A 24,597-nucleotide genomic window follows, 5' to 3' on the forward strand; every position below is an offset into this window, starting at 1 on the left:
TCTTGGCATTCATCCCCTAATCGCTGTGCCTTTGCAGTTTAAGAGGGCTTCAAATCCTGCCGCAGACGATCTGTGTGAGTTGGGTTGTTGGTTTCCGCACCTGAGACATGGAGGTACTGGTAGTGCCTTGCCAGCTTCATGGGCGTGTGGCCTCTGCAGTTGCTCAGGGCCCTGTGCTCAAAAAGCGCATGCTTGGTTCAATGTCCTGCAGTCACTATCTTAAAATTCTTAATCATTTTTGAACAAGGAGCCACGCATTTTCGCTTTGTGTTGGGCCTGTGAATTATATAGCTGGTCCCGGTTAGAACCCCAGAGTTTAAGTATTTGATTGTATCATATTTTCAGAGATGGAAATGGAAGTGGGGAGTAATTGGCTTCCATTTGTTGGGGGCACAAAAAGACTTGAAAGTATGAGGACCAGAGAGGAAAATAAATGGAATTTTTACATTTTTCTTGCAAGATTCCAAAATTCTTGAAGAGATCAGATTAGGACTAAGATCTGATTTAACAGGGAGCAGCTGAGGGGCAAAGCAGACAGCAAGCAGGGGCTTGTCCTCCAGGCTCCTCACTCAGCCAGTCACACCACGCTCTCCCGCCTTCCCAGACATTGTTCCAATTTGGCCACATTCCCCTTCTCTCTGGTCCTGTAAAGCCCAGCCCAATGCACAGTCATAGCCTCCAGGCTACCCTCCCCTCCTGACCATCTCCCTGGACCCAATTTGTTGTCATTGCTTGATCTTAAAAAAAAAAAAAGGCTTTATAGAGATATAGTTCACATACCACACAACTCACCCATTTGAAGCATAGAGTCCAGTGGTTTTTGGCATATTACATTTTTTTTGAAGTCATGGTAAATAATATAAAAATTGCCATTTGAAGTGCATAATTCAGTGGTGTTATTACATCCACAGGGTTATGCAGCCATCATCACCATCTATTTCCAGAACTTTTTCATCACCCTAAACAGAAGCCCTATCTATAAATTTGTCTATTTTAGCTATTTCATGTAAGTGGAATTATACAGTATTTATCATCTGTCTCTGGCTTATTCCACCTAGCATAATGTTTTTAAGGTTCATCCATGTTGTACCATGTATCAGAAGTTCACTCCTTTTTAAGACTGGATAATAGTCCACATTTTGTTTATCCATTCATCCGTCAATGGACATTTGGGTTGCTTCCATCTTTTGACTACTGTGAATAATGCCCCTGTGAACATGAGTGCACAAATATCTCTTTGAATCCCCACTTTCAATTCTTTTGGGTGTATAACCCCCAGACCCACTGTTGACCGCCCCAGTCCAGATGCCCTGAGCAGCCAGTCATCTTTTACCAGCATACTGCTGACTGCGTTACTTGTCTGTTTACAACCCTCTGCTGGCTTAACATGGAAATGCTCACAAGGGCTAAGGATAAAGATGAAAGTGCTCACTAAGGTGTCTGGGTCCCTGAGCTCTGGCAGCTGACCTCTCAACGTCCCCTTGCCCTGCCCCCTTTCTCTTTGCTCCATCTCCTCCAGGCTTCTCTAGGAGCCATGCTTCTTTTGGATTTCATGTAGGCTGGTCCCTTTTCCTAAGATGCTCATCCTCCCCAAACACCTAGCTTTTGTTTGGCCAACTCTTATGATCTTTGTCACCTATCTTGTCTTTTTCCCCCCAACTTTATATTCTTTTTTTTTTTAAATGGAGATACTGGGATTGAACCCAGGACCTCGTGCTAAGAACACACTCTACCACCCATCTTCTCTTAAAAAGATGCCTAACACCTCCTTCCCTCCATCTGGTCTCTCCCACGGCCCCTTGTCCTTTACGTGGCATTACCTGCTCAGTGTCCGTCTTTCTTGCTGTAACAATGACTAATATTGACTGAGCACCTACTAACTAGTTCCAGACTCAGATCTACCCATGTCACCTGTACCAACTCATCAAATCGTCACAGTAAGCCTGATGACTACAGATAGGGAGGCCTGGTGGTGCTGTCACAGTTAGTAACAGTGCCCACACGGTTATCTGGAAGGCAGCACATTCCTACGGGACAGTGGTGGCAGCCCCCAGCCCTGAGGGAGCATGGTTCCCTTCCTGTGCCACTGTCCCCAGCTCCCAGCAGAGGATTGGACACATAGGTACCTAATTCACATCTAAAGTAGATGGATGAATAGAATGGAACTACATGAGGGAACTGCATTTTGAGTTACTTACTGAATGGCTCCTAAGTGCTAGGCATCCTTACCCACCCTCCCTGCCTCAGTTTCCTCAACCTAGAAAATGCGTAAGAATACTTATGTCCAAGGGTTATTGAGAAGGTTGAATATTTTAGTAAGAGTTTAGAAATCATTGTGCCTGTCAGATTGGGTCCCACTAACAAATACTGATCCTTGCATTTGCCACCCGGGCCCCCTCCTCCAACCCCAAGAGAGGGAGGAAGTGGCCCGAATCGCAATTCCCCTGACCCTGCCCCTGCTGGAGCACCGTGTGGGACGCATGACGTCCAGCCCTCCGGGATCCTGGCGACCCACGTCTAAGAGGGTCCCACAGCGAGTCTAGGTTTTTCGGGCTCCAGGCCTCCCCACGGCACTCTGCGGCGTTTGTCGTGCGGTTCACAGCCCGCGGACCCAGTGCGCCCGGTCCCGCCCTTGGGCCTCATCATCTACGTTTCCGCGTCAGGCCCGCCGCGAACTTGGCAGGCCCTCCCGCGGTGTTCGGGAACACTTTGTGCCGAGCGCCCGGCCGGCCCTCCTCCCGCCCGCCGGCGCCGCCTGGCCCGGCCGCCGCGCGCAGTCCGCCGGGTCTGGGTCGCTGGACCCCAGGTACCGCACCCCTCGGCGCACAGCCAGGGAGCCCCCACGCCCATGTCCCAGTTTCCCCGAGCCCGGGCCGTGCAGTCCGCTCCTCGCCCATGGGCTGGGCGTCCAAACGTGGGTCATAGCGCGCGTAATCGAGAGGTTCAGAAAGATGCTGTGGCCCATTTTAAAACAAAGCCTAATTATTAGCGTTCGGAGGCTGTTTGTGCGGGTCCAGTGTCAGATCCTTTGAGCGCCATGGACAACCAGTATCCAGAAGAAAAGTAGTCGCAGCGAAGAGAAATCGGCTCTGGAGCCATCTGACCCGTTTTGAGCAGAACGTCCCCTTCTCCTCCCCGGCCCCCGCAGCCGTTCAGGTCCTGGCTCAGTTAGCTTCGGCGTTGGGCGATGCTCTGGGTCTCAGTCTCCTCTCCTGTGAAATGGGGATAACTGTGCGTGCTCCATGATTCTGCAAGTGGAGCGCGGTGGGTCAATGATGCAGTCCCACGCCTCCAGGACCCACCTTCCTGCGGCCCCCACCCCGGCCTCGGCCCCACCCCGGAGCTCCCGGGCTCAACCAGCGGCGCTGGCTCCAAAGTGCGTCACGGGCACCGGCCGCGTTCCTCCGGCGGCCAGGGCGAGGCTGGCACGGGGCCAGCGCGGGCCGGGCCAGGGGTGCCCAGCCGACTCGGGGGCGGGGACCCGGGCGTGGAAGACGCTCAGGTTGCGCTGCCCTCGGCGCGCTGTTGGGGGCGCCCTCCGTGGCCGGCAGCGCGCCAGGGGTCGGCCTCCGCAGTCTCTGGGCGCGAGAGGCTACACTTTCCCTTCGCCCCCACCTCGTTTCCTCCCGCGCGGCCGCAGCGGAGATTTCCTCTCGGGGAAACTACGCGGATCCTTCCCGGGGCTCCTCGCCCCGCCCCAGTTCCCCGCCCCCTCCTCTTTGCTGGGGAGCCGGTGCTGGCCCACGCCGGGGAGGAGGCTCTGGCAGCCTGGGCCAGGAGGTGGCAGGGGGCCGTGGAGCCGCTGGCTACCGCCCCGCCCCGCCATGTGACGCCGCCCGCCGCCCAGCGACCCCCTGCGCGTCCCGGGCCCGCGCCCGAGCTCGGTCGGGCTGCGCACCATGCTCCTGCCAGGACAGGCGCCCCCGCTGCCCGTGCCCCAGCCGGCACAGCATCCCGGCCTCCGCAGGCAGGTAGAGCCTCCTGGGCAGCTCCTGCGCCTCTTCTACTGCACTGTCCTGGTCTGCTCCAGGGAGATCGCAGCGCTCACGGACTTCTCGGGTAAGAAGCGACCTCCCTCGCTGTGCGCCCCCGGTACCGCGGTGCGCCCAGGTGAGCCCTCGGTTGGGGGCAGGCACCCGAGAGGGCACAGTCGGACTGGATTAAACTTGGGTCGCGCTCAGAGCCAGTTTTCTTGCCTGGCGTGAGCCTTTAACAGAGAAGTAGGTGCGTGTGGACTGGTGGCAGGGAAGTCCTTCTAGAAGGAAGAGTGGGTAGGGTATTTGGAGTTTCTCTCCCCGTGAGTTGACCTCGTCAATTCGCAGTGTCAGGAACCCTGCTCCCACGGTTGCGTGTCCGCTTGAAGCACCTTAAGCTGAGCTCTGTGCGGCGCTCAGCGCTGTTGGTACACGTGTTGTGGTCCAAGGAGTTGCACTTGGTTTGCTATCCGCCTAGTCCGGGTGTGCCCCAGCCAGCCTCTAGGGTGCCCATGTAAGGAGACCAACCCAGAGGGACACTTGACCTGAAGTCTGCGCCGACAGCAGAGGGAAGCCCAAGTGGATGGGAGGTCTGGTCGAGATGCAATGAGAAATGAGAAGAAGCTTATGGAGCAGAGCGGAGACTCAGGGGTAGGACTTCACCGCCCAAAGTTACCAGCATCTGCCCCCTCCAGACCCAACCGCCTTAAAAATTGATGACTTCCCCCATCCAGTAAACGTTGAGGCTTTTTTTTTTTTTAGGGGACTGGGACCAAGGCTCCCGCTGCTGATCTCAGATAGTTCTGGGGTTGTAGGCGTGGCGCCGCAAAGAGAGAGAAGTTTCTAGGTTGATGAGGGCTACAGGAGCTGCATTCTTCTGTTACTGGTTGCGCTTGCTGAGAGTAACAACGTCTCTGCCATTATATCAGACCCGGGTCTCCCTCTGGCGAGGCTGGAGGCCTTTCACCCTTTCCTCGCCCCTGCCCAGCCCAGGAAGCAGCTCTGAACCCTACTCTTTCCCCGCACCCCCCGCTTCTCCAGCATCTTCTGCCAAGTCCAGGCTTCCCGTATCCCTGCCTGAGGGTCTTTTGCAATATAATCACGGTAAACGGGAGTCACTCCTCAGCCCTGTTTGTGCAGTAGACTAGTACATGGCAGGGAACACTGGCAAATCAGAAGCTGAGTTGGGTTTCTAGTTTACTTACAGAGAATGTCATTGTTAGCTGAAAGCCCTTGGGTCAGAGGTTCTTTGCTTTGAATATTTAATATCAAGGCAGCGTTTCTACCTAGCAAAGGAAGCCAAGATATGCCTATTTGGCAAGGAAACTGTGGTCCTTAAAATCGTGCACCACAGGGTCAGAGCGCTGTGGTAAATGTGCTAGGAAAATGCTGAATTTCAAGTGCTATCGACTTTTTTTTTCTGCAATAGAACTTTCTTGGCTGCTAGAAAAGTTTTGTCTTTGCTGATTTAAGCTATGGAAAACAGTTCTGAATTCAGCCACAGTCTGGGTCTGAATATTGTTAAGGAAAGAACTGAAAGCTGACAAGCCCTTCTTTTGTGACATCATTGTAACTGAACAAATATTGCTTTAGGTAAATTGCGGTGTAACCATTAGATTGTTTTCACAGATTATAGACACTTAAGAGTTTGTTTCTTTAGTGCAGCGGTTGCAATCCTTGAAGCAGTCTATAGGTTACCACCCAAGTTTGGAATTGTCTGTATGTAGCAGCAGTTACAGAGGGTGAACTTGATTTATCAAACTGGGCCGCTCTACCCTGGGAAATGGATGTTTTCATACGTGTTCTTTATTTATTTACTTTTTAAAAAAAATTTTGTTTTTTATTGAAGCATAGCTGACTTACAATGTTAGGTTCGGGTGTACAGCAAAGTGAATCAGTTATACATATACATACACCTATATAGTTTTTTTTTCAGAGTCTTCTCCATTATAACAGATACACTCTTTTAAATGACATAAATGTCAAGAGGGATTTTCTTCTCTTCTCGGTGGGAACCTGAATTCCGGGGTTTAAAACTCCCTGAGCCAGTGGTCGGTCGGTAGTGATTTTGCCAGGTCCATCCACAGGGAGACTCTGTGTTGCCTCTGGTCAGCCTTGCTCAGTGTGAGATCTGAAAACCAGGGAGAAAGTGTCAGGGAGCCTTTTGGGGAGAAGAAAAGAAAAATAACCTCCTCTTAAACCACAGACACTCACACTGAGATCTAAAATCTATCTTGTGGGGCATTGGGGAAATATTAGAAAAGGCTCAGGGAGAAAGAGGAAGTCTTCCAAAGTTGATGAATTTGACTTGAAACTTGATGAACCTTTAGGGATCCCCTAAACATGTGACATATAGCATCGAGGGAAATTCCTAAGCTCCAAAGATGAGTCTGAGGGTTCAGATGAGCTGAATGTTTTAGTTGAAGCAGTGGATCCTGATCATGTGACTCCAACATCTTTCCCCCTCCATCCTTCACACACACACCCATCACCCCATCCTGGCCTCAAAGCCTGATGCCTGCTTTCCTGGGGACAGGCAGTCTTGTTCCTTTTTATGAACTTGGAGGGATATGCAGAATGTAGTGCTTGTAAAGAGACAGTGTACCCTCCCCCGAAGAGCCTTACAGTAGCTGAGCTCAGGAGAGCAGCATTTGACAATGCCCTTAGTTGCTTGTTTTTCTAAACAAGAAAACATCAAAAACCAAAACAGAGGGAGGATGGAGGGAACTTGGGACCCCTTTAACCTTCATGAAGAAGGGAATGGAGGAAGGATGGTGCATCCAGGTGAAAGAAAGTGCTGGAATGAAAGGGGTCCCAGCCACTGTCTGTACAGACTGGGGGCTCCGAGGAGATTAGCAGTGCAGGGTTTTGGAAAGTTACTTCAGCCTTTCTCTTCTTTGCACCTCTTCCTTGAGTTTTTTCCTGAGGCTGTCAGCTGGTGTAGTTTTCCTGGGTCATTGATTTTTTTTGCCCCCGGAGATTCCAGCATCGGATCTCACTCTTAATAAGCCAGAGCCTGCATCAGGGCCTCCTCCCCCCACGGCTCGTGACTTGTGCTAATCACCTCCCAGCCCACTAGGAAACAGGCTCCCCAGGCACCCCCTTCCCTCTCATCCCTGAAGATATTGAGATGCTGCCAGCGGCCACTGAAAGGCTATCATCACTGCATTAAAAACGCATCCCAGGAAGGCAAGAACAGTTCATGCAAAATTAGTGCCTCTGATCCTTAATCCCGTGTGCAAATGTGCCTGGCTTTCATCCATCTTCCTCTTTGGGATAGTCTTCTGTTCTTTTGACTGCATTCCCAGATTGAGGATTTGGCCTGAGAGGTCCAAACTGATCATTGATTTTTTTTTTAATAGAAGTATAATGTCAGCATCATCTTTGTTCAAAGAACAAGGAGGGGGTGAGGGCAGAGGAGCGGGAGGGGTCCCATTTTGGGTTCCAGCCATAAAAAGCTAAGGATCCTCTACACTTGGTCCCGCTTGAGAGTGATGTTTCAGTGTGTCTCTGAACTGAATTTCCCATGTCCCTCAGGTCTTGTTCTTTTTTTTTTTTTTTATGGTTTTACTCTCTGCTGTCTCTCTCCTCTCTTTCCTTTCTCACTCTTGTGTGTGTTTTTTCTTTCTTCTCAAAGAAGTTCAAAGTGATTGATGGGCTGATGGGGGGGAGGGAGGGAAGGAAAGGATGGAAAATTCATCAAGGCCTCACTCAGATTCCTAGAAAACTCCTGACTTTTGACAAAGTAGTCATGACCATATGTTTACACGTTTGGTTTTACCCTAGGGCATGTAGTGGTGAATGTGGGAAGCAGAAGAGAAAGGAAATGAGAAACATGGGGAGAGAGGCAGCTTTTAAGGCCTTCCTTGTACCAAAGTGTCCCCAGACCTCAGAGAAATGGCACCACATGATGGGAGGGGGTCTCCGGGCTGATGTCTTCCCCCCTCCATCAGCAGCCCAAGCAAACAAGAAGTGGTGCTTGTTATCAGATCATTCACAGACCAGCAAATAAGCCTGACTCTGGCTCCTTATTTCATTGGCCAAGAATTTCTGAATGTAGAAAAATGGTCATTCGAGGGGGAGGGTATAGTTCAGTGATAGAGCGCATGCTTAGCATGCGTGAGGTCCTGGGTTCAATCCCCAGTATCTCCATCAAAAGTAAGTAAATAAACCTAATTACCCACCCTTAAATTTAAAAACAAAAAAATTTAAAATAAAAGAAAAATAGTCATTCAGTTGTTCTTGGGGGCTCGGGGTGGGAACAAGGTCCTGATGGAGGTGCCCCTTTAGGAGGATTTGAACCTTCCTGTTCTGCTCAGAGCAGTGGTGGGTCTCAACCCTGGCTTCACACTAGAATCTTTAGAGTCTCAACAAATGTCTGGATGCTCTAGCAGCAACCCCAGGGCTTCTGATTTAATTGATCTGGGAGACCGGGACATTGGGCTCTTTTTCAAAGCTCCCCAGGCAATTCTAGCGCGCAGCCAGAGTTGAGAACCACTGCTCTGGTGTTCAGAGGGCAGGGCTGCCTCCTGCCTGTGTGTCAGTTCATCCGAGGGCACACGGGCGGACTGGATCTCCCTCCACCCTCTCACCGCCAGGGAGACTCCAGGATGTATCTTCCCAGCTCTCAGGTTGCCACTGCGTTCCAACACACAGGTGCGCACACACACTTACACATACATGCATGTGTGCCTATGTGCACACACAGCTCTGCATTTTATCTATGCCTTCGTCACATCACCCTTTTCCTCAGGATTGTCTTCACTTTCAAAACTTTTGTGGCATTTACAGCCAGCTTGTAACCAAAGAAAAACAAAGCGAATGTCCGAAGGAGTTGTCCAGCTGTCACAGAAGAAGAGGGATGAAGAGCTAGTGTCTCAAACGGCTGGTCTGTTTCCATGGAAAGTAACTGCATTTGAAAAGTGTTCTGCCGGCTCTTTCTGAGGCAGAGAAGAGGAGTCTGAGCAAGCGAGTGGTCCGTTATTGATGGCTTTGGTCTCCCAGGTGCTCTATTGGAAAGGGCAGCCTAGCAGCCGTTTCAAGGAAGGAATAGTAAGGAAAGGAGTAAAAATTAATTGAGCAGAGTGTTATCTGATTTCATCCTCATGGCAACCCTTTGAGCTAAGTATTAATCTCACTTTACAGATGAGTACCCATCCTCAGAGGGGTTAGCTAACTAACCCAAGCCCCGCCTCCCCCCTCCCCAGCTAGGAAGCAGAGCAGAGGCAGACCCTAGGGTGAGCCCAGGGGTGGGGCCAGCCTGAGGGACTCGGCTTATAGGTGCTGAGTGGGGAGCAAGGCCAGGAAAAAAAGGTGCCACAATTGGCTTAACCTTTCTAGATAGTTCATGGGTTGACCACGGTGGTTTCGCCTGCCCTCTGAGAAGACTGACCTTTTCTCACTCCTTCCTTCAGCGTCTTCTCATCATGGTCCATGCAGAGTGGGTTCACGCACAAGGCGACCAGTCGATACAGGAGGAAAATGTTAGAACTTCTGTTCTTTTCTATTTGTTTCTTTTCTATCTTAAAAAAAAAAAGGAGTTATGTCTTGCTTATAATTAACATATAAGTTGATAGTAGAAGAGTATGTAATTTCTAAATGTACATATATTTAGGAGATGCATTCTTAAAAAGTTTTTACTGCTGGGGTTCATGATTTTAAAAATTTGAAAGTTACTGATTTTTTCAGCCATCCTGTCAGCACCTTAAAAATTCTTGAAAAAGCACCAGTTTGGGGGTACCATACACTGAGAGACAACTGCTCCCCTATTATCCAGCCCTATTCCCACCTTGCCCACCACCCCAGTTCCACAACTGCTAGTAAAAATTAGGGGCAGGATGTGAATCTAGTAACTGTCTTACTGCAAAAATCCATCCTTTTGTCATTCAAGCTAAGTAATGGTTCTGGGAGCCAGGGGTGAGGCACTCTGAACTTTTGTGATACTCGGCCACTATCTGAATGAGGCTGGTGTGTTTGTATCTTTCTGGCAGGGACTAGCTTCCCTCAATAACATCAGTCCTAGGGTCACTGAGATTTTAGTACTGGAAGGAGACTCTCAGATGGGAGGGAGGCTAACCAAGAGATTCTGATCTGTTTTCTCTAAGCTTCTTTCCTAATTCTGCTACCCTTTGGCCGGCCCCTGTGTGTGCACCCTCTCAGTTAAAACTCTGACCCAGCATAGGGGTAACTTCTCTACTTGGTTCCCTCAGCACAAGTGAGAGAAATTAGTGAGTTAAAAATGCTGTGGTGGATCAAGCACATAAAGCACTCTGTGCCAGACAGTGTTCTAAGAATGTCATGTTCATTAACTCATTGAATCCTCACATCACTGCAAAGGGGATGGCATTACAATAAGTGGAAAAAACTGAGGCAAGAGAGGTTAAGTAACTATTGGGGAGTTGAACACAGACAGCATCTCTAATACCAAAACACATAAATTACAAGTACTTTAAAGCAGTGCCCCTCCTGTAAGTTTTAGCTCTTAATCTACCAGACCCAAATCTTTCCCAGGACATACAGGTATTGTCCATTCCACATCGTGTCTCACGATAGCACCATTTAGCCCCAAATAACTGATTACAGTGTAGGATCTATAATCCATTTCTGGAAATATGGTGAAACTGGTGTTCTGAAATTATTTCCCTAACAAAATACCTAGAGCTGCTGAATGAAATATAATAAACATCGTTTAAATGCACGAGTGAGTGACTAAATGCAAGGAATAGCCTTGTAGGGAACAAAAATGAAGGGGGACATCAGAGAACCAAAGAAGTTAGCTGGCACTGACCCTATGACTACACGGGGGCCTTTGATGGTCTTTACAACCAGATTTAATAGGTGATCGAGGGCAAGAGACTACGCATTAGACCAATGTCAAGTGAGGAATTGGAATAAAGCTCTCTGCATAAGGCTGGGACCTGAAAGGGCTAAACATTCATAAAAAGATGGAGGAGAAAAGAAAGATGACAAAGAAACATCTCAGCCTGGGTTTGGGGTTGGAGGGAAAAAAAATTATCTCCCTTAAGAACATGTAACCACAGGTCTGCCTTTTCAAGAGTCCGGGTTTTGAATTCACATGTCCTTTACCAGGAAACCCAAGCTGAGAAACTAAAAAAGTTGTCCCAGGTTCCCAGGGTACCTGGGAAAAATACACTAATACTCCTTGCATAGAAACATCAACACAGGCCCCACAGGATTCCAATAGATAAAATTCTGCTGATTATGAACACACAGTCCAAAGTTACGTTATATGAACAACAGTCAGCAGCAAAAACAACAGAGTTTTTAAATAAATAAAAGAGGGAATCTAAAACATGAGGAAGGAATGAAAGGCTGTCAAGAAAGACCAGACATATTCTTAAAAGAACCAAGTATATCTACTAACATGAAAAATACATTCATCGAAGTTAGAAGCTTGATGGATAGATTAGATAGAGGTGAAGAGAGAAATAGTGAACTGGAAAATAAAGCTGGAGAAGTCATCCAGAATGTGGCAAAAGATATAAAGACATGGAACAAAGTTTATAAGACATGGAGGATCAAATGACGGTTCAACATATATTAGATCAGCATTCCAGAAAGATAGAATAGGAAAAATGAGGAGGAGGCAATACTCAAAGTGATAATAACTTAGGATCAAATTTCAAGAGTCGATGAAAGATTCACATTCAAGCATCCCAAGCAAGATAAATAAAAATAAATTTATACCTATCATATTAAAACTATAAAATACTAAAGCAAAGTGATAGTCTTAAAACAATCAGAGAGGAAAAAATAATTTCATCTGTAAGGACTTTGCCATATCAACAAGAGCTAGAAGCCAGTAAAACATTTCCCAGATTCTGGAAGAAAACAAAAAAAAAACCCAAAAACCTGTCACTGCAGAGCTATATACCCAGCTAAACTATCTTCATGTGTGAGTGTAAAATAAGGGCATGTTTACCACTAATAAAGCCTGACTGAAAGACCTGCCAAAGGACCCCGAAGGACACTGTGTCTAGAAGGAAGGATTAAGAGATAAAGAAAAAAAATGGTACAACTTCTAACGTACTTTACCTACGTTCCTTGCTGTCTTCCTGCTTAGAGAGTCCCATCTCCTTGACTTGACAGAGATGTTCCCTAAGGTATCTTGTCCTTTTGGCAACTAAAGTCAAGAGGTAGTTTTTGACCCAGTTGAACTCTTCCACTGATTTATGACTTTCAGCCGAGGTACTTCCCCAGATGGGCATCAGCTCCACTGTGGCCACACTGTGGGAGGTCTGTATGACAGAACAGGAAGTGTTCTCAAGTCTTTCACGTATCAGATGCTGTGCTAGTTATCACCCAGGCCTACTCTAAAGACTCCGTTCTGTCCTGGGGAGGCTTCCTTCTCAGTAGGTTCATGGTCACATATGTAACAAAGCACTTTGGGGGATGAAGACTAGACTTGGCAGGTCATATTCTCCAAATGGTACCCAAACCACAGAGCTTGGAGTTGAGGGTTTGGTAGAATTTCCATAGACCTACTAGACAATACCACTCATGCATAGATTTTACATTTCCACACCTGTATTTCTGGACACCTGTATTCCTTGCTCACTCAAGCTCCTGAAGTTGAATTTCTCCTGTGTTAACAAGTTAGAGAATGAAGTGATGCTTGGGGATAGTTTTGACCCAGGAGCCAAGTTCTCCATGCACAGAGAACCAGGCAACATTAAAATTCAGAACTCAAGCCACTGAATCTGAAATGTATGTTTGCAAACTGTCTGATTTCATGCCTGCCTCGGATGTCCCGTGAATACAAATCACCTCATTTGGGGTGGGAGGAGCAGAGAGGAAGAAACCTAAGAATGATCTCCAAAACAAATCTTTAATTCGGATGAGGATAATAGAATGTAATCCCGTTTCAAGTCTGTCAGCATTCCTTTGATGATTACAAATGAGTCCCTTTTCCCTTGCAATGTGGGGGAATAATCTGGATAAAATAACCCTTTTTGTCTGCGAGGGCCCGGGCGATGCCTACTCGTGACAGCTTTCAGAGTAGTGTTTCAGAGTCCGAGAAGAGCGTTCTGCTACCACGTCCTTCCTTTCTTTCTCTTGACTTAGAAGATTTTCCACTCTTTTCATGTTCAGCAGCTCCCAAAATTCTCAGGCTTAGAAATCATAAATCATCGAACTGTACTCTGGCACGAGAGAGACGGGGGTCACCGAGCCCTTTCTCCTCTCTGCTTGTTCGACGGGAGACAGGTGGAAATGAGAATGCACGATCTTATCTCAAAGGCCAATTTGTACAGCTTTTGAGGGATATGCTTTAAGGCGTGCACACAATTTTATAGTCCCTTTCCCATTAAAAAAATGTACACTGACCCAAGTTCAGGTTTACACACCTCTTTTTTGTTCATTTGATGGTGAAATTAAGGGACAGTCACTTTTCAACACCTTCTTCTATTCTGTGAGGTGCAAACTAACAATGCCAGAAGCTTTGTGGGCAGGTCAGACCAGATGCAAAGACTCAGCCCCGTCCACAGCCTCGGGATGAAAAGGGGTGTCGAAGGCCCGGTGGAATCAGTCCTGCAGGCTGTGCAGAAATCCGCAGAGCAGAGTTTCTTTCTTGTCTTCCCTGCTCTGCCTCTTCAAACCCCAGTGTTTAAGTGGATGGTCTTTCTCTTCTAATTTACCTTTTTTTTTTTTTTTGTAAGAAAAGTGTCCTAGGATTTTTCCCCCCAGGATTATCTGTGAATAGTGTTGTGGTTCCCTAAAGCCATAAACCAGCACTTTGAGGGAAAAGGTCTACCTCTCTCTCAGACATTTATGTTTATCTCTGGCTGTTCAAGGCAGGTTATTTGGGGTTGTCAACCGTCACCAAAAATGCCATCTGGTCCTTAAAGTGGCTGTCTTCACCTATTGAAAATTTAGCTTGTTCTACAGTTTAGTCTAAACCAATGATTCTCAGTATCACACTTAGTGAAATAAGTCAGACAAAGACAAATACTATGTGATATCACTGACGTGAAATCTAAAAAGTAACACGAATGTAAATGCAAGCAGAAACAGACTCACAGACACTGAAAATAAACTAGTGGTTACCGAAGGGAAGGGGGGAGGGGGGAGGGATAAATTAGAGATGTGGGGATGACAGATGCAAACTATGATATGAAATGAATAAGCAATAAAGATTTACTGTACAGCACTGGGAATTATACCTGTTATCTTATAATAACTTACAATGGAATACAATCTGCAGCTATACTGAGTCACTGTGCTGCACACCTGAAACTAACAGAATATTGTAAATCAACTATACTTCAATTAAAAAAAACAATGATTCTCAACCCAGGGAGATTTTGTCCCCCCAGGAGTATTTGGCAATGTCTGGAGGCAATTTGTTTTGTCACAACTAGGGGCGCTATTGGCACCTAGTGAGTAGAAGCCCAGGATGCTATTGGACATCTTTCAATGCACAGGACAGCCCCTGCAGCAGGGAATGATTGGTCCTCAATCCTCATCTGAGGTCGAGGAATACTGGGCTAGACCGGCTGATGTGTCCTCACTTTATTTTCTACATGTTTGGAATCTGAAGAAGGTGGGAAATTTTTTAAAAACGAAAGTTGTGTCCAGAAAACCCAGAGATGGTTCTTTGGTGCGTTTCAAGGCTAGCTTGCCTTCTGCAGCCACGAAGAAGTCTTCAGTTCCTCAAAGCCAAGGGCATGGCAACCCAGGCGCTGTTGTACATCTCCACACTTTCTCATCCAGGAGGGTTTTATTCAGGCTCCCCCTGCCTGTACCTTCCTCTTTGGAACTTGCCTATGTCTTTGGCCCTTTTGTCCTCCTCATTTCAAGCTCAAATACTTGCCATCATTAAAGTCAACCTAAAATATCCCTCTGGATGGAGAGGTGTTCAGACTTGAAGTCGGTTGTTCGCTTGCAGTGCGAAGATGCATTTGCAACACCTCTCAATTATTTCACGACTTCAGCCAAACAGTCCTTTTGGCTGAAGGGGTGGGGGGAGCAATTTGATTTGAATTTTTAAAGGGGAGAGAGCGAAAGTGTTGAAAACCGTGCATAGATCTGCTTTCCTTTGGCTCCTCCCACTGTCTCCCCCTACTTTCCGCCTCCTCAGTTTCTGCTTCTGTTTCTCCGGTGCCCTCTCTAGCTGCACCCCCTCCAGACCTCTGCACCCACAGACAGCACATATACCTGCAGTACTTCTGTGCAATGTCGTGTCCACCTCTCTGTGCTGCATGTTATACACTCTCTAAAGAGACCTGCGCAGAGATGGTTCTTTTTTTTAACTTTTTTTTTTTAACAGAGGTACTGAGGATTGAACCCAGGACGTCGTGCTTGCTAAGCACGCGCTCTACCCCTGAGCTATACCCGCCCCTTGCAAGATGGTTCTAAGAGTGCTAATTACATGGATGAATCGTGTCCGCAGTTTTGGTGCAACTTCACTCACCCCTCTTTGCCGAATGTTATAACCTTATCAGGTCACATTTGAAGCGTCTATGGTCATGGGACTGGGCAGCATTGTAGGCCCACACTTAGCAGAAGGCGAATCAAATGGATTCTTCTGAAATGATAACCACCAGCACTGCTCAGAGGCCACCAGCCCGGAGGACAGCCCCCCACTGTCAGAGCTTGCCTTCTTGGGTCACCCTTCTTTCAAACAGGTTGCAACTCTAATTAAAATATTTCTTTCCTTCTGCCAAACACGGAGAAAATATAGTATTGTTTCCAAAAGAGCAAGCAGGGGCACCAGCAGGAATGGGTGTGCAGTATTTGTACAGTTTCGTGACTCAGTACATCTGAATCTCCAAGCATTTTAAGAGCTTTGTCCAAAAAAAAAAAAAAAAAAAAAAAAGGTCTATTGTGTGGCTCTTGGCACTGAAGAAAATAGCAGGCCTGTCAGAACTCTGTTTCAGATTTAATTTTAAAGTGGGTGATGTAAGAATGCTGCCCAATGAAGGGGGCTTGGCTGCTTTTTCTCATTTCTGCCCATTTTGGTATGAGAGTAACTTGAGTTTTCAGAATCTGTTCACAGGAAGAAATCAGAGCATCTTTCCTTGACACCTTTTTTTAATGAAAAGGCATCATGTCCCTAAGCAAAGTACAGTATGTCTTTAAAATGAATATGACTTCCTGCAATAAAAGTAAAAACATTTTTCTACTATTGATATATATTTATGCACACATATGTATATAGTATATTTGATTATTTGACCATCTCTCTATGTGTGTATATATATATGTATAGAGCATCTTCTTGCAAGATCTTTTTTTAATATACTTTTGAAAATGTAGCCTAGAGACATTATTGATTTTCCCAAATGCTTCATGCATTTGGCATTTACTTCTGGGTATAGACGTTATAAAAATAAGCAGAAAAAACTTTTTATGAAGATGCTCTTTCCTAGGTGTTTTCTTCCCAGGATATTAAACCATGAACAGAGATTTTTCTCATCACCTATGTAGTTTAATGCAGAGTACACACTTATACTCTATGCCTCTGTGTTAATAAAGATTATATACTGTGTTTTACAAACAAGAACCGAAGCACCGTGTTTAGCCCTTGGGTTCAGCTAAACTGTGAGTAGAGTGTAAGCTTCTGGGCCGGGGAAATTTCTCACAGTGTTGCCAAGCACCAGTCCACATTATGGGAGTGACTTTCTGCCCAAACCAGTCTTTTGGGCCCTACATCCAACACCACTGGTCCTCGGCAAAATAACCTCTATTTCCTTCTTCCTGGTTTCTAGAAAACTCCCTTAAAGTCCTGGACAGTCACTGAATTTAAGGTGTTGTTTTTTTTAAAATAATGGGAAACTTAACATGGAGACCTCGTTACAACATAGATTGCACCAGGCTGGGGTCCAAAATAAAATCAGACCATGGTCAAGATCGGTCTCTGGAAACAGAACACAGATAAACCCATCTTGACTCTCCATGGTCCCAGGTTGTTGTGAGGAAGGCCTGACCAAAGGGAATGGCTTAGTTATTTCCTACTGTCACACACACACACATGAGAGGCCTTTCATCCTTAGGAGGCAGTCACACAGTGACGTGCAAGTGAAATCCAGACTACAGACTTCATGGACGCTTCTGGAACCTTCTGGAATGTGACTTGCTGCTGCCGTAGCATCTTTGATGAGCGTCTACTCTGCACCATTTATCCTCATTACCCACTTACGTATTCTCTTCCCATGGCAAAGTACATTATTAGGTGGAGTATACGCAGTCTGACTTACTTAGAGTTTTATTTTAAGAATATCAGACATTTGTGATTGTTTCACCAATTGGGTTAAAATTGCAGTGCCAAGTGTTAGGCTGTGAATTAATATCGTTATTATGATTATTACTCCAGCAAGCTTCAAGGAAGGGACATTACCTGACCGTATCTGCACTTCCCTGGGCTGTAGGGGAAGAGTGAGTTTGCTGGAATCACAGAAGCCTGAGAACCACAGGGGAGAGGGTTAAGCATTTCTCACGGCAGGGCATTCGGGGCCCAGGGCTGATGTCTTTGCATGCTAAATCCTTCCTTGATTGGATTTTAATAAAATTATCACCAGGGAATTAAGTCACAAAAGGACAATATGCAGACTTTAGAACAAGGCTGTCCAATGGAATTATGATGTAATCCACAGAAGCTATATTAAATATTCCAGTAGCTGCATTAGAAAAAGTAAAAGAGGTGAAATGGATTCCCATAGAAAATTTTATTTAATCCAATATTCCCAAAGTATTAACGTCTCCACATTAATCAGTGTTTTTAAAATTATTGAGCTAGTTTATGTTCTTTTTTCTTATAAGACTTGGAAATCAAGTGTGTATTTTATTTTAATTTTTAGGGGGGCAGGAGGTAATTAGGTTTACTTATTTATTTATTCATTTATTCATTTATTTTTAATGGCGGTACTGGGGATGGAACTTAGGACCTACCCCATGCATGCTAGGCATGCATTCTACCACTGAGCTGTACCCTCCCCACCTAGTGTGTATTTCACACTTACAGCACATCTCAGTTCAAACTGGCCGCATCTCAGGGGCTCAGTAGCCACATGTGGCCTGGGGCCACATTCGGAGCAGCACGGTTTTAGAAGTTGAGCAGGGCATAGAAGTCTTTAGAAGTCTAGACCAGAGCAGAGTTGAGGTCTCAAATCAGGACGGAGCCTCAGGCCTCAGCTCTTGGTGGGGGCACCTTCCTCCCACAGAGCCCTCATCAGGCCTGCTTCATGAAGAGGCCAGTAGCAGCTGCCCCATTTTACCCCCACCGCAGGGAGCTTGCCCCTCCTACCCCCCCAGCTTGCTTCCTTGCCGCTTGGAAGAGGACTGATGTCCTCCTGCCTCCTCCAGCCCCTTTCCCAAGAACCCATCTAGACTTTGGTCCTTGGGAAGGGAGAGGGCTGCTGGGTATCACCAAACTGTGACAGAACCTTCCAACAGAACCAGAAATTGGTCAAGCCTTAATCCCTTTCTGCCACCTGACATCACGAGGATTTCAGACTGTCGTCCTGTGCAAACCCACTGCGGGGCATTGGGCTCCGGGGATGCAAGGACCACGCATCCTCCTCCCGGAAAGCCCACTTCACCCGGAGGCCGCTTTTGGTTAACCTCACCCCACAGCAGAGAGAACCCGGGCTGGGCGCCAGTGAGGGGCTTGCCAGGCTGTCTTCCAGATCATTAGACCAAGACCATGGTTGGACCCAGGACTCTGCTCCTGTTTGGAGCCACTCTGCTGCCCTCAGGATCGGTTCTCAAAAGAAGCCGATGTCCCAGGCTCAGAAAGACCCCAGCCCAGAACTCTCCCCTCACCTGACAGTACTATGGGCTGAACTGGCTGTTTATCATTCCTCTGGGCCCATGCTAGAATCACCTTGGGGTGCTTTCAAACGTACCATGGCTGGAGCTCTAGCCCAGGCTACTTGAATCGGAATCTCTGGGCGGGGGCCTGGGCATTGATATTTTTAAATCTCCAGAGGTGATTTTGATGCACACTCAAGGTTGAGACCTGCTGGAAAGCACTGAGCATTTTTTTTATCTGTCTGTATATTTATTAAATATTAAATATTTTCTATTATTTTTCTGGACACAGAAAATTTGTAACACTAATACAAAGACTGCCTTGATACCCATCATCCAGCTTCCCAAATGTTACCACTGTATCACATTTGCCTTGTTCTTTTCTAAGTTACGGGTAAGATGTCCATCCCTTACTCTCAAGCACTTTCATGAGTTTTTTTTTCTTTTTAAATATTTTAATTGAAGTATAGCCAATTTACAATGTTGTGTTAGTTTCTGGTGTACAGCATAGTGATTCAGTTATATATGTGTGTGTGTGTGTGTGTGTGTGTGTGTGTGTGTGTGTATTCCTTTTCACTATAGGTTATTACAAGATATTGAATATAGTTCCCTGTGCTGTACAGTAGGACTTTGTTGTTTATCTATTTTATATTCTGTATCTTTCTTAAGAGCAAGGACACTCTCTTACATAACCAAAAACAATGATCAAAATCAGGAAATTAACCTGCTACAATACTGTTTTCTAATCTACAGACCTCATCCAGATTTCACCAGTTGTCCCAATAATGTGCTTTAAGAGCAAAAGAAAATCCCAGCTCATGCAGTTTCAGTTGTCACATCTCTTTAGTCTCCTTCCAACCAAGAACGGCTCCCCGGTCTGTATCTTTCATGACACTGGCATTTTTGAAGAGTACGAGGTGGCCGTTTTATAGAATGTCCCTTAGTTTGGATTTGTCTGACGTTTTTTCATGGTTTTATCCTTATGCATTTGTGCAGGACATCATAGTAGTGAAGCTGTGTTCTTCTTGGAGCTTTGCATGGAGAGGAATGGGAAGTCCATCACCCCGTTACTGAGGTGAACTTTGATGTTTGGTGAAGGTGACTTTTAGATGACAGATGCCATCATCAGCCATCCTTGCACAGACTGAGTCATCAGTGTAGTCAGCAGTTTATCTAGCAAAGTTGTCAAGGCCTTGAACTCAGGGGACGCAACTCTTAAAGCAAAAGAAGGGAAAGAAAAAACGGTTCTGGAATGTGGAGCTTTGGCGAGGGGGGCTGGCCCAGGGAAGGCACTGCCAATGTTTGCTCCTGGTGTCGGATGAAATGGCAGGAGAGCATTTGTTCTGGAAAGGGCTTTGGATTTGGGAGAGAGGCAGGGAAGAGAGATTCTGATCCATGGCTTTTCAATCCTCTAAAACAGAGCAACTCTCTTCTAAGCTTTGGTGCACCTCACAGCTCCCTGTCTTTTCCTTGGGGAATGATGGTTTTCAGGTTAGCCTCAGACATACTTCCTGCTAAGATGATGACCAGTTTGACACTCCTGGTAACAGCCTGTTTATTAACTGTAGCTTATCTCCAGATCAGCTGTGGTTCTTACCACTTCAAAGAGCGTTAGAGCTTCAGTTGGTGGAAGGCATCCATTTTGCTTCTGGCTCAGAAGGCCTTCTTACTCCACTGATGAAACCTATTATTTGTTTTGATCAATTAGCAAAACTTGCTATTCCTTCTGTGAGCATGTAGGGAACAGCATATTGGCTAAGGCTGAACAGGGGATGCTGTTCATTTCTGTCCATCTGATGTACCAGGCCTCCTGAGGGCCCCCCAGTGGCTTCTTTCTTGCATGGCTGTCGGTATTTCTGCTCATGGTTGTCTTTGGCTCATTATCAGAATGTGTCATTCCCTCTTCTTTGTTTCCTCTCCTTACTTCATATATTTACCTTCATCTGGGCTGTTGCAGAAATGTCACTTTGTTGTGGAGATTGTGACCACAACAAACTTAGGTTCCCCAAACTCAAGTTGTCCCTCGATTTCTTCCTCATACCTTTGAACCAAACAGCAACTAATGGAGGTAATGATAACAAAGGTGAATGTTTATACACAGCTGACTCTGGGTGTCCCCCCAAAAAAGGTACATTGGAGTCTTTACCTGGTTCCTGTGACTTTCTTTGGAGATAGAGTCTTCACAGAAGTGATCATGTTAAGAAGATGAGGTCATTACAGTGGCCCCTGATCTGATATGACTGGTGTCTGTATAAAAAGGGGAAACTTGAACATGCACGCACAGGGAGAAAGCCATGTGAAGCTTACAGTTATGCCTTCACAACCCGAGGCGCTCCCAGAAGCTGGGGGAGGCCTGGGACACAGCCTTCCCTGGGTCCTGCAGAGGGAGCCTGGTCCTACTGACACCTCGATTTTGGACTTCTGGCCTCCAGGACTGTGAGGCAACACATTTCTACCCTTCTAAGCCATCCAGTTTGTGGTACCTTGTTACAGAAGCCACAGGAAGTTAATGCAACAGAGTTCTGAGCAGCACACTCATTTAATCTTGACAATAATCCCCTGAGGTATGTGTTGCTCTTATTTTCTTCATTTTGTGGGTGCCTGTCTGAGGCTCAGAGGTCAGGCAGTTTGCTCAAGGTCCCTTGAGCTGATAACACCCCACTTTGCTCAACCCTGTAATACTGACCTCTGGCTGTCATCTTATTTCTTGCCTCTCCTTCACAGCCACCCTGTGCCTAGTCCTTCCTCCTGTCCTCCCTCCCTCTCTACCCCCTCTAAGGGGCCTTCTTTGCTGTCCTGTCCCTTAAAGGTGTGCATTCTCCGGCGTCCCTGTCCACAGTTCTTCTCCCCCTGGCCGTGCCCTCAGGTTTCAGCCACCACCTATGTGCTGATGACTTGCCGGCTTCCCTCCTCCAAAGCCCCTCTCCTGACGCTGGACACTGTTGGGACGCCCCACAGGCACTCGGAACAGAATCACAAACCCCGTTTTTGATGCCACATTTCCCACAAGGACGGCACCACCAGTTTAAAACCCCAGGAGGGATCACTGAGCCTCCCTGTCCCTGTGCCCCTCGTTCCCATCACCCATCCCCACTGATGCTTGGGCTAAATTCCTGTCGTTTCTAACTGGACCCGCTGTCCTTGGCAGGGCCTGGTGAAAAATGAAAATGGGGGCCCCTTGTTCCGAAATCAGGGGCGGAAGGAGCTGTTAAAGGCATTAAAATACCAAGTTCTTGTCATTGTGTTTTTTATTTGCTCTTCAGTGTTGTTCTAAATTTTAAAAAGCAACACTTTAAATTATTAGCATAGATTTTACTGTTCATCTTCATATTAAGCTGTGCCAGTTTTTTTTCACTGAAGTATAGTCGATTTATAATGTTGTGTTAGTTTCTGGTGTGCAGCATGGTGACTCAGTTATACTCACAAATATATATATATTCCTTTCCATATTCTTTTTCATTAGAGGTCACTACAAGATACTGAATATAGTTCCCTGTGCTATACAGTAGAACCTTGTTGTTTATCTGTTTTATATAGAAGTTAGTATCTGCAAATCCCAAACTCCCAGTTTATCCCTCCTTCTGCTTACCCCCCCAGGAACCATACGTTTGTTTTCAATGTCTATGAGTCTGCTTCTGTTTTATAAATAAGTTCATTTATGTCATGTTTTTAGATTCCACATATAAATGATATCATATGGTATTTGTCTTTCTCTTTCTGGCTTAGTTTACTTAGTATGATGATCTCTAGGTCCAATCCATGTTGCTGAAAATGGCATTATTTCATTCTTTTTTATGGCTGAGTAGTATTCCATTGTAATACATACCGCATCTTCTTTATCCAGTCATCTGTTGATGGACATTAAGGTTGCTTCCATGTCTTGGCTATTATAAATGATGCTGCTATGAATATTGGGGTGCATGTATCTTTTCAAATTAGAGTTTCCTCTGGATATATGCCCAGGGATTGCTGGATCATATGGTAAGTCTATTTTTAGCTTTTTAAGGGAACTCCATACTGTTTTCCATAATGACTGCACCAAATTACATTCCCACCCACAGTGTAGGAGGGTTCCCTTTTCTCCACACCCTCTCCAGTATTTATCATTTGTTATGCTATGCTGGTTTTAAATATGCAAATGTAAGAGCACTGAACGGGTGTGTGGAATGACAGAAATGACACATAATTTTGCATATATACTGCTGCCATGCTCTACCTTGGCTTACTGATGTGTAAGGAAGGAAAAGAAGCTTTGTCTATCTTTCCCTTTCCTTCTGTTTCATCATTTTCAGCATAAGTATCTGGTTACTGCAGGGATGTAACACGAGTAAGGAAAGATATGATGGGTTTCTAGGTTGTTCCTATTTCTTATGATGCCCTTGCCATCTTTCCTCATTCAAAGCTCATTCCTGGTCTGACGGAGAGTGTGGTCCCGGTGCCGTCAGCATCTCTGCTTACCCAGTTGGAGATGTAGCGTGCTTTCCCGATGCTCACTTTGAGTTTTGCTGAGGTTTGCACTCCCGCCAGAATCCTACGCTCAGGGCATCTCAAACGCAACATGGCAAAGTGGTGGCCAGGAACCGCAGGGACTCACATTGTGGGTGTCTCCTCTGCCCACGCACCTGCCCCACTGTCGCACTGGGCTTTGTTTATAAGACACAAGTTCAAAGATTAAATTGCTAAGAATTTCAAGGTGGTCACAGCAGAACATTAAAGCGAGAGCCAGACCCTCCTGAGCACGGGGGTGGCTGTGCGCAACAGCACAGGAAGTGCACCCATGACGTCGCCTCTGACCTCCATCCCTGCCTCTCCATCCCCCCGCTGCCGCTTTGCTCAGGCCTTCTTCCTTGGCCCTCTGCAGGACTGTGACCACCCTAACTTTTTCATGGGTCCCTCCCGTCCAGCCAACACAGGCAGCCAGATTCAGGATTTCTTGGAATCGCAAATCTGACCAGCATCGCATGGCTGTTTTCAAGCCTCCAGTCGCTCCCATCTGACTTAAGGTTAAATTCAAACTCCATAGGAAGACACGGCTACCTTCTCCAGCCTTTGCTCCTGACTTCACACCCGCTACCCCAGCTGTGCCAAATGTCCAGAAGCTCCCTTTGAGCCTTTGCACCTCTGCCCCTGCTGCACGAGCCTCAGTTGCACCTGGTTGCCCCCTGCTCATTCTTCAGGCGTCCCTTCCCACCCGGAAGCCCTCCAGGCCTCCCCCTCAGATGCGTCAGGTGTTTCTTGTCATTGTCCCCTACCCACCAGACACCTCCCGTGCTTCCTCTGCCATAGGATTTAAAATCACTCTAAGCATACTGTTGTGACAAAGTGTAGAGAGAGAAGTCGCAAGCAGGTCCTCTTTTATTCGGTGTCCTGGGCTTAGGCGTAGTGAGGAGCCTTGAAATTGGAGTTGGAACTTAGGCCCAGAGTCGGAGCCAGGACTCGCCCCGGTCCCATCACTAGTGGGTCGTGGGGTCTTTTGTGCCATTGAAAGTAGAATACTTCCCTGACGTCCCAGAGAGCTGCCATGAGGATACTCATGAGCTAAAGATGGCAAGGCTTTTAGTAAGGCTCAAAAAATTTTATAAAAAGAGGAGGAATGAATAATCATCTATTTTTTAAAAATCAAAGACAGAGTTCTTTCACATGGAGACTTGATCTGAAGGCAGTCCCTGAAAGCAGTTCTGCTTGTTTGAATTCTATATAAAAGCTCTCACTCATGTGGCTGGATAAATCCCACTCTATCCCTAATTCGTAAGTACACTGGATCCTCATGATTCCAGGTGGTATGTTCTACAAAGTCCCTGCTGTACGGCACTGAGTTAGCAAATACTGAGCCATTGCTCCTAGGGGAATATAC

At 46.5% G+C, this 24,597-nt stretch overlaps 1 protein-coding gene across 4 annotated transcripts in view; it reads left to right on the plus strand.

Annotated features, from left to right (window-relative positions):
• The first annotated feature begins 3,541 nt into the window (after window positions 1-3,541).
• Window positions 3,542-24,597, plus strand: part of EVA1C (eva-1 homolog C) — an 81,230-nt gene continuing 60,174 nt past the window's right edge. For 2 of the 4 annotated variants that reach the window (XM_031458820.2, XM_031458829.2), the window contains exon 1: window positions 3,542-4,059. In XM_031458820.2, the coding sequence (XP_031314680.1) occupies window positions 3,900-4,059 (160 nt within the window). In that variant the 5' untranslated portion in view covers window positions 3,542-3,899. The remainder of the gene's footprint in view (window positions 4,060-24,597) is intronic. The other 2 variants (XM_031458839.2, XM_031458856.2) reach the window with 1 other exon arrangement.

The sequence above is a fragment of the Camelus dromedarius genome, chromosome 2 (assembly GCF_036321535.1).
Source record: "Camelus dromedarius isolate mCamDro1 chromosome 2, mCamDro1.pat, whole genome shotgun sequence".
In the NCBI taxonomy this organism is placed as follows: Eukaryota; Metazoa; Chordata; class Mammalia; order Artiodactyla; family Camelidae; genus Camelus; species Camelus dromedarius.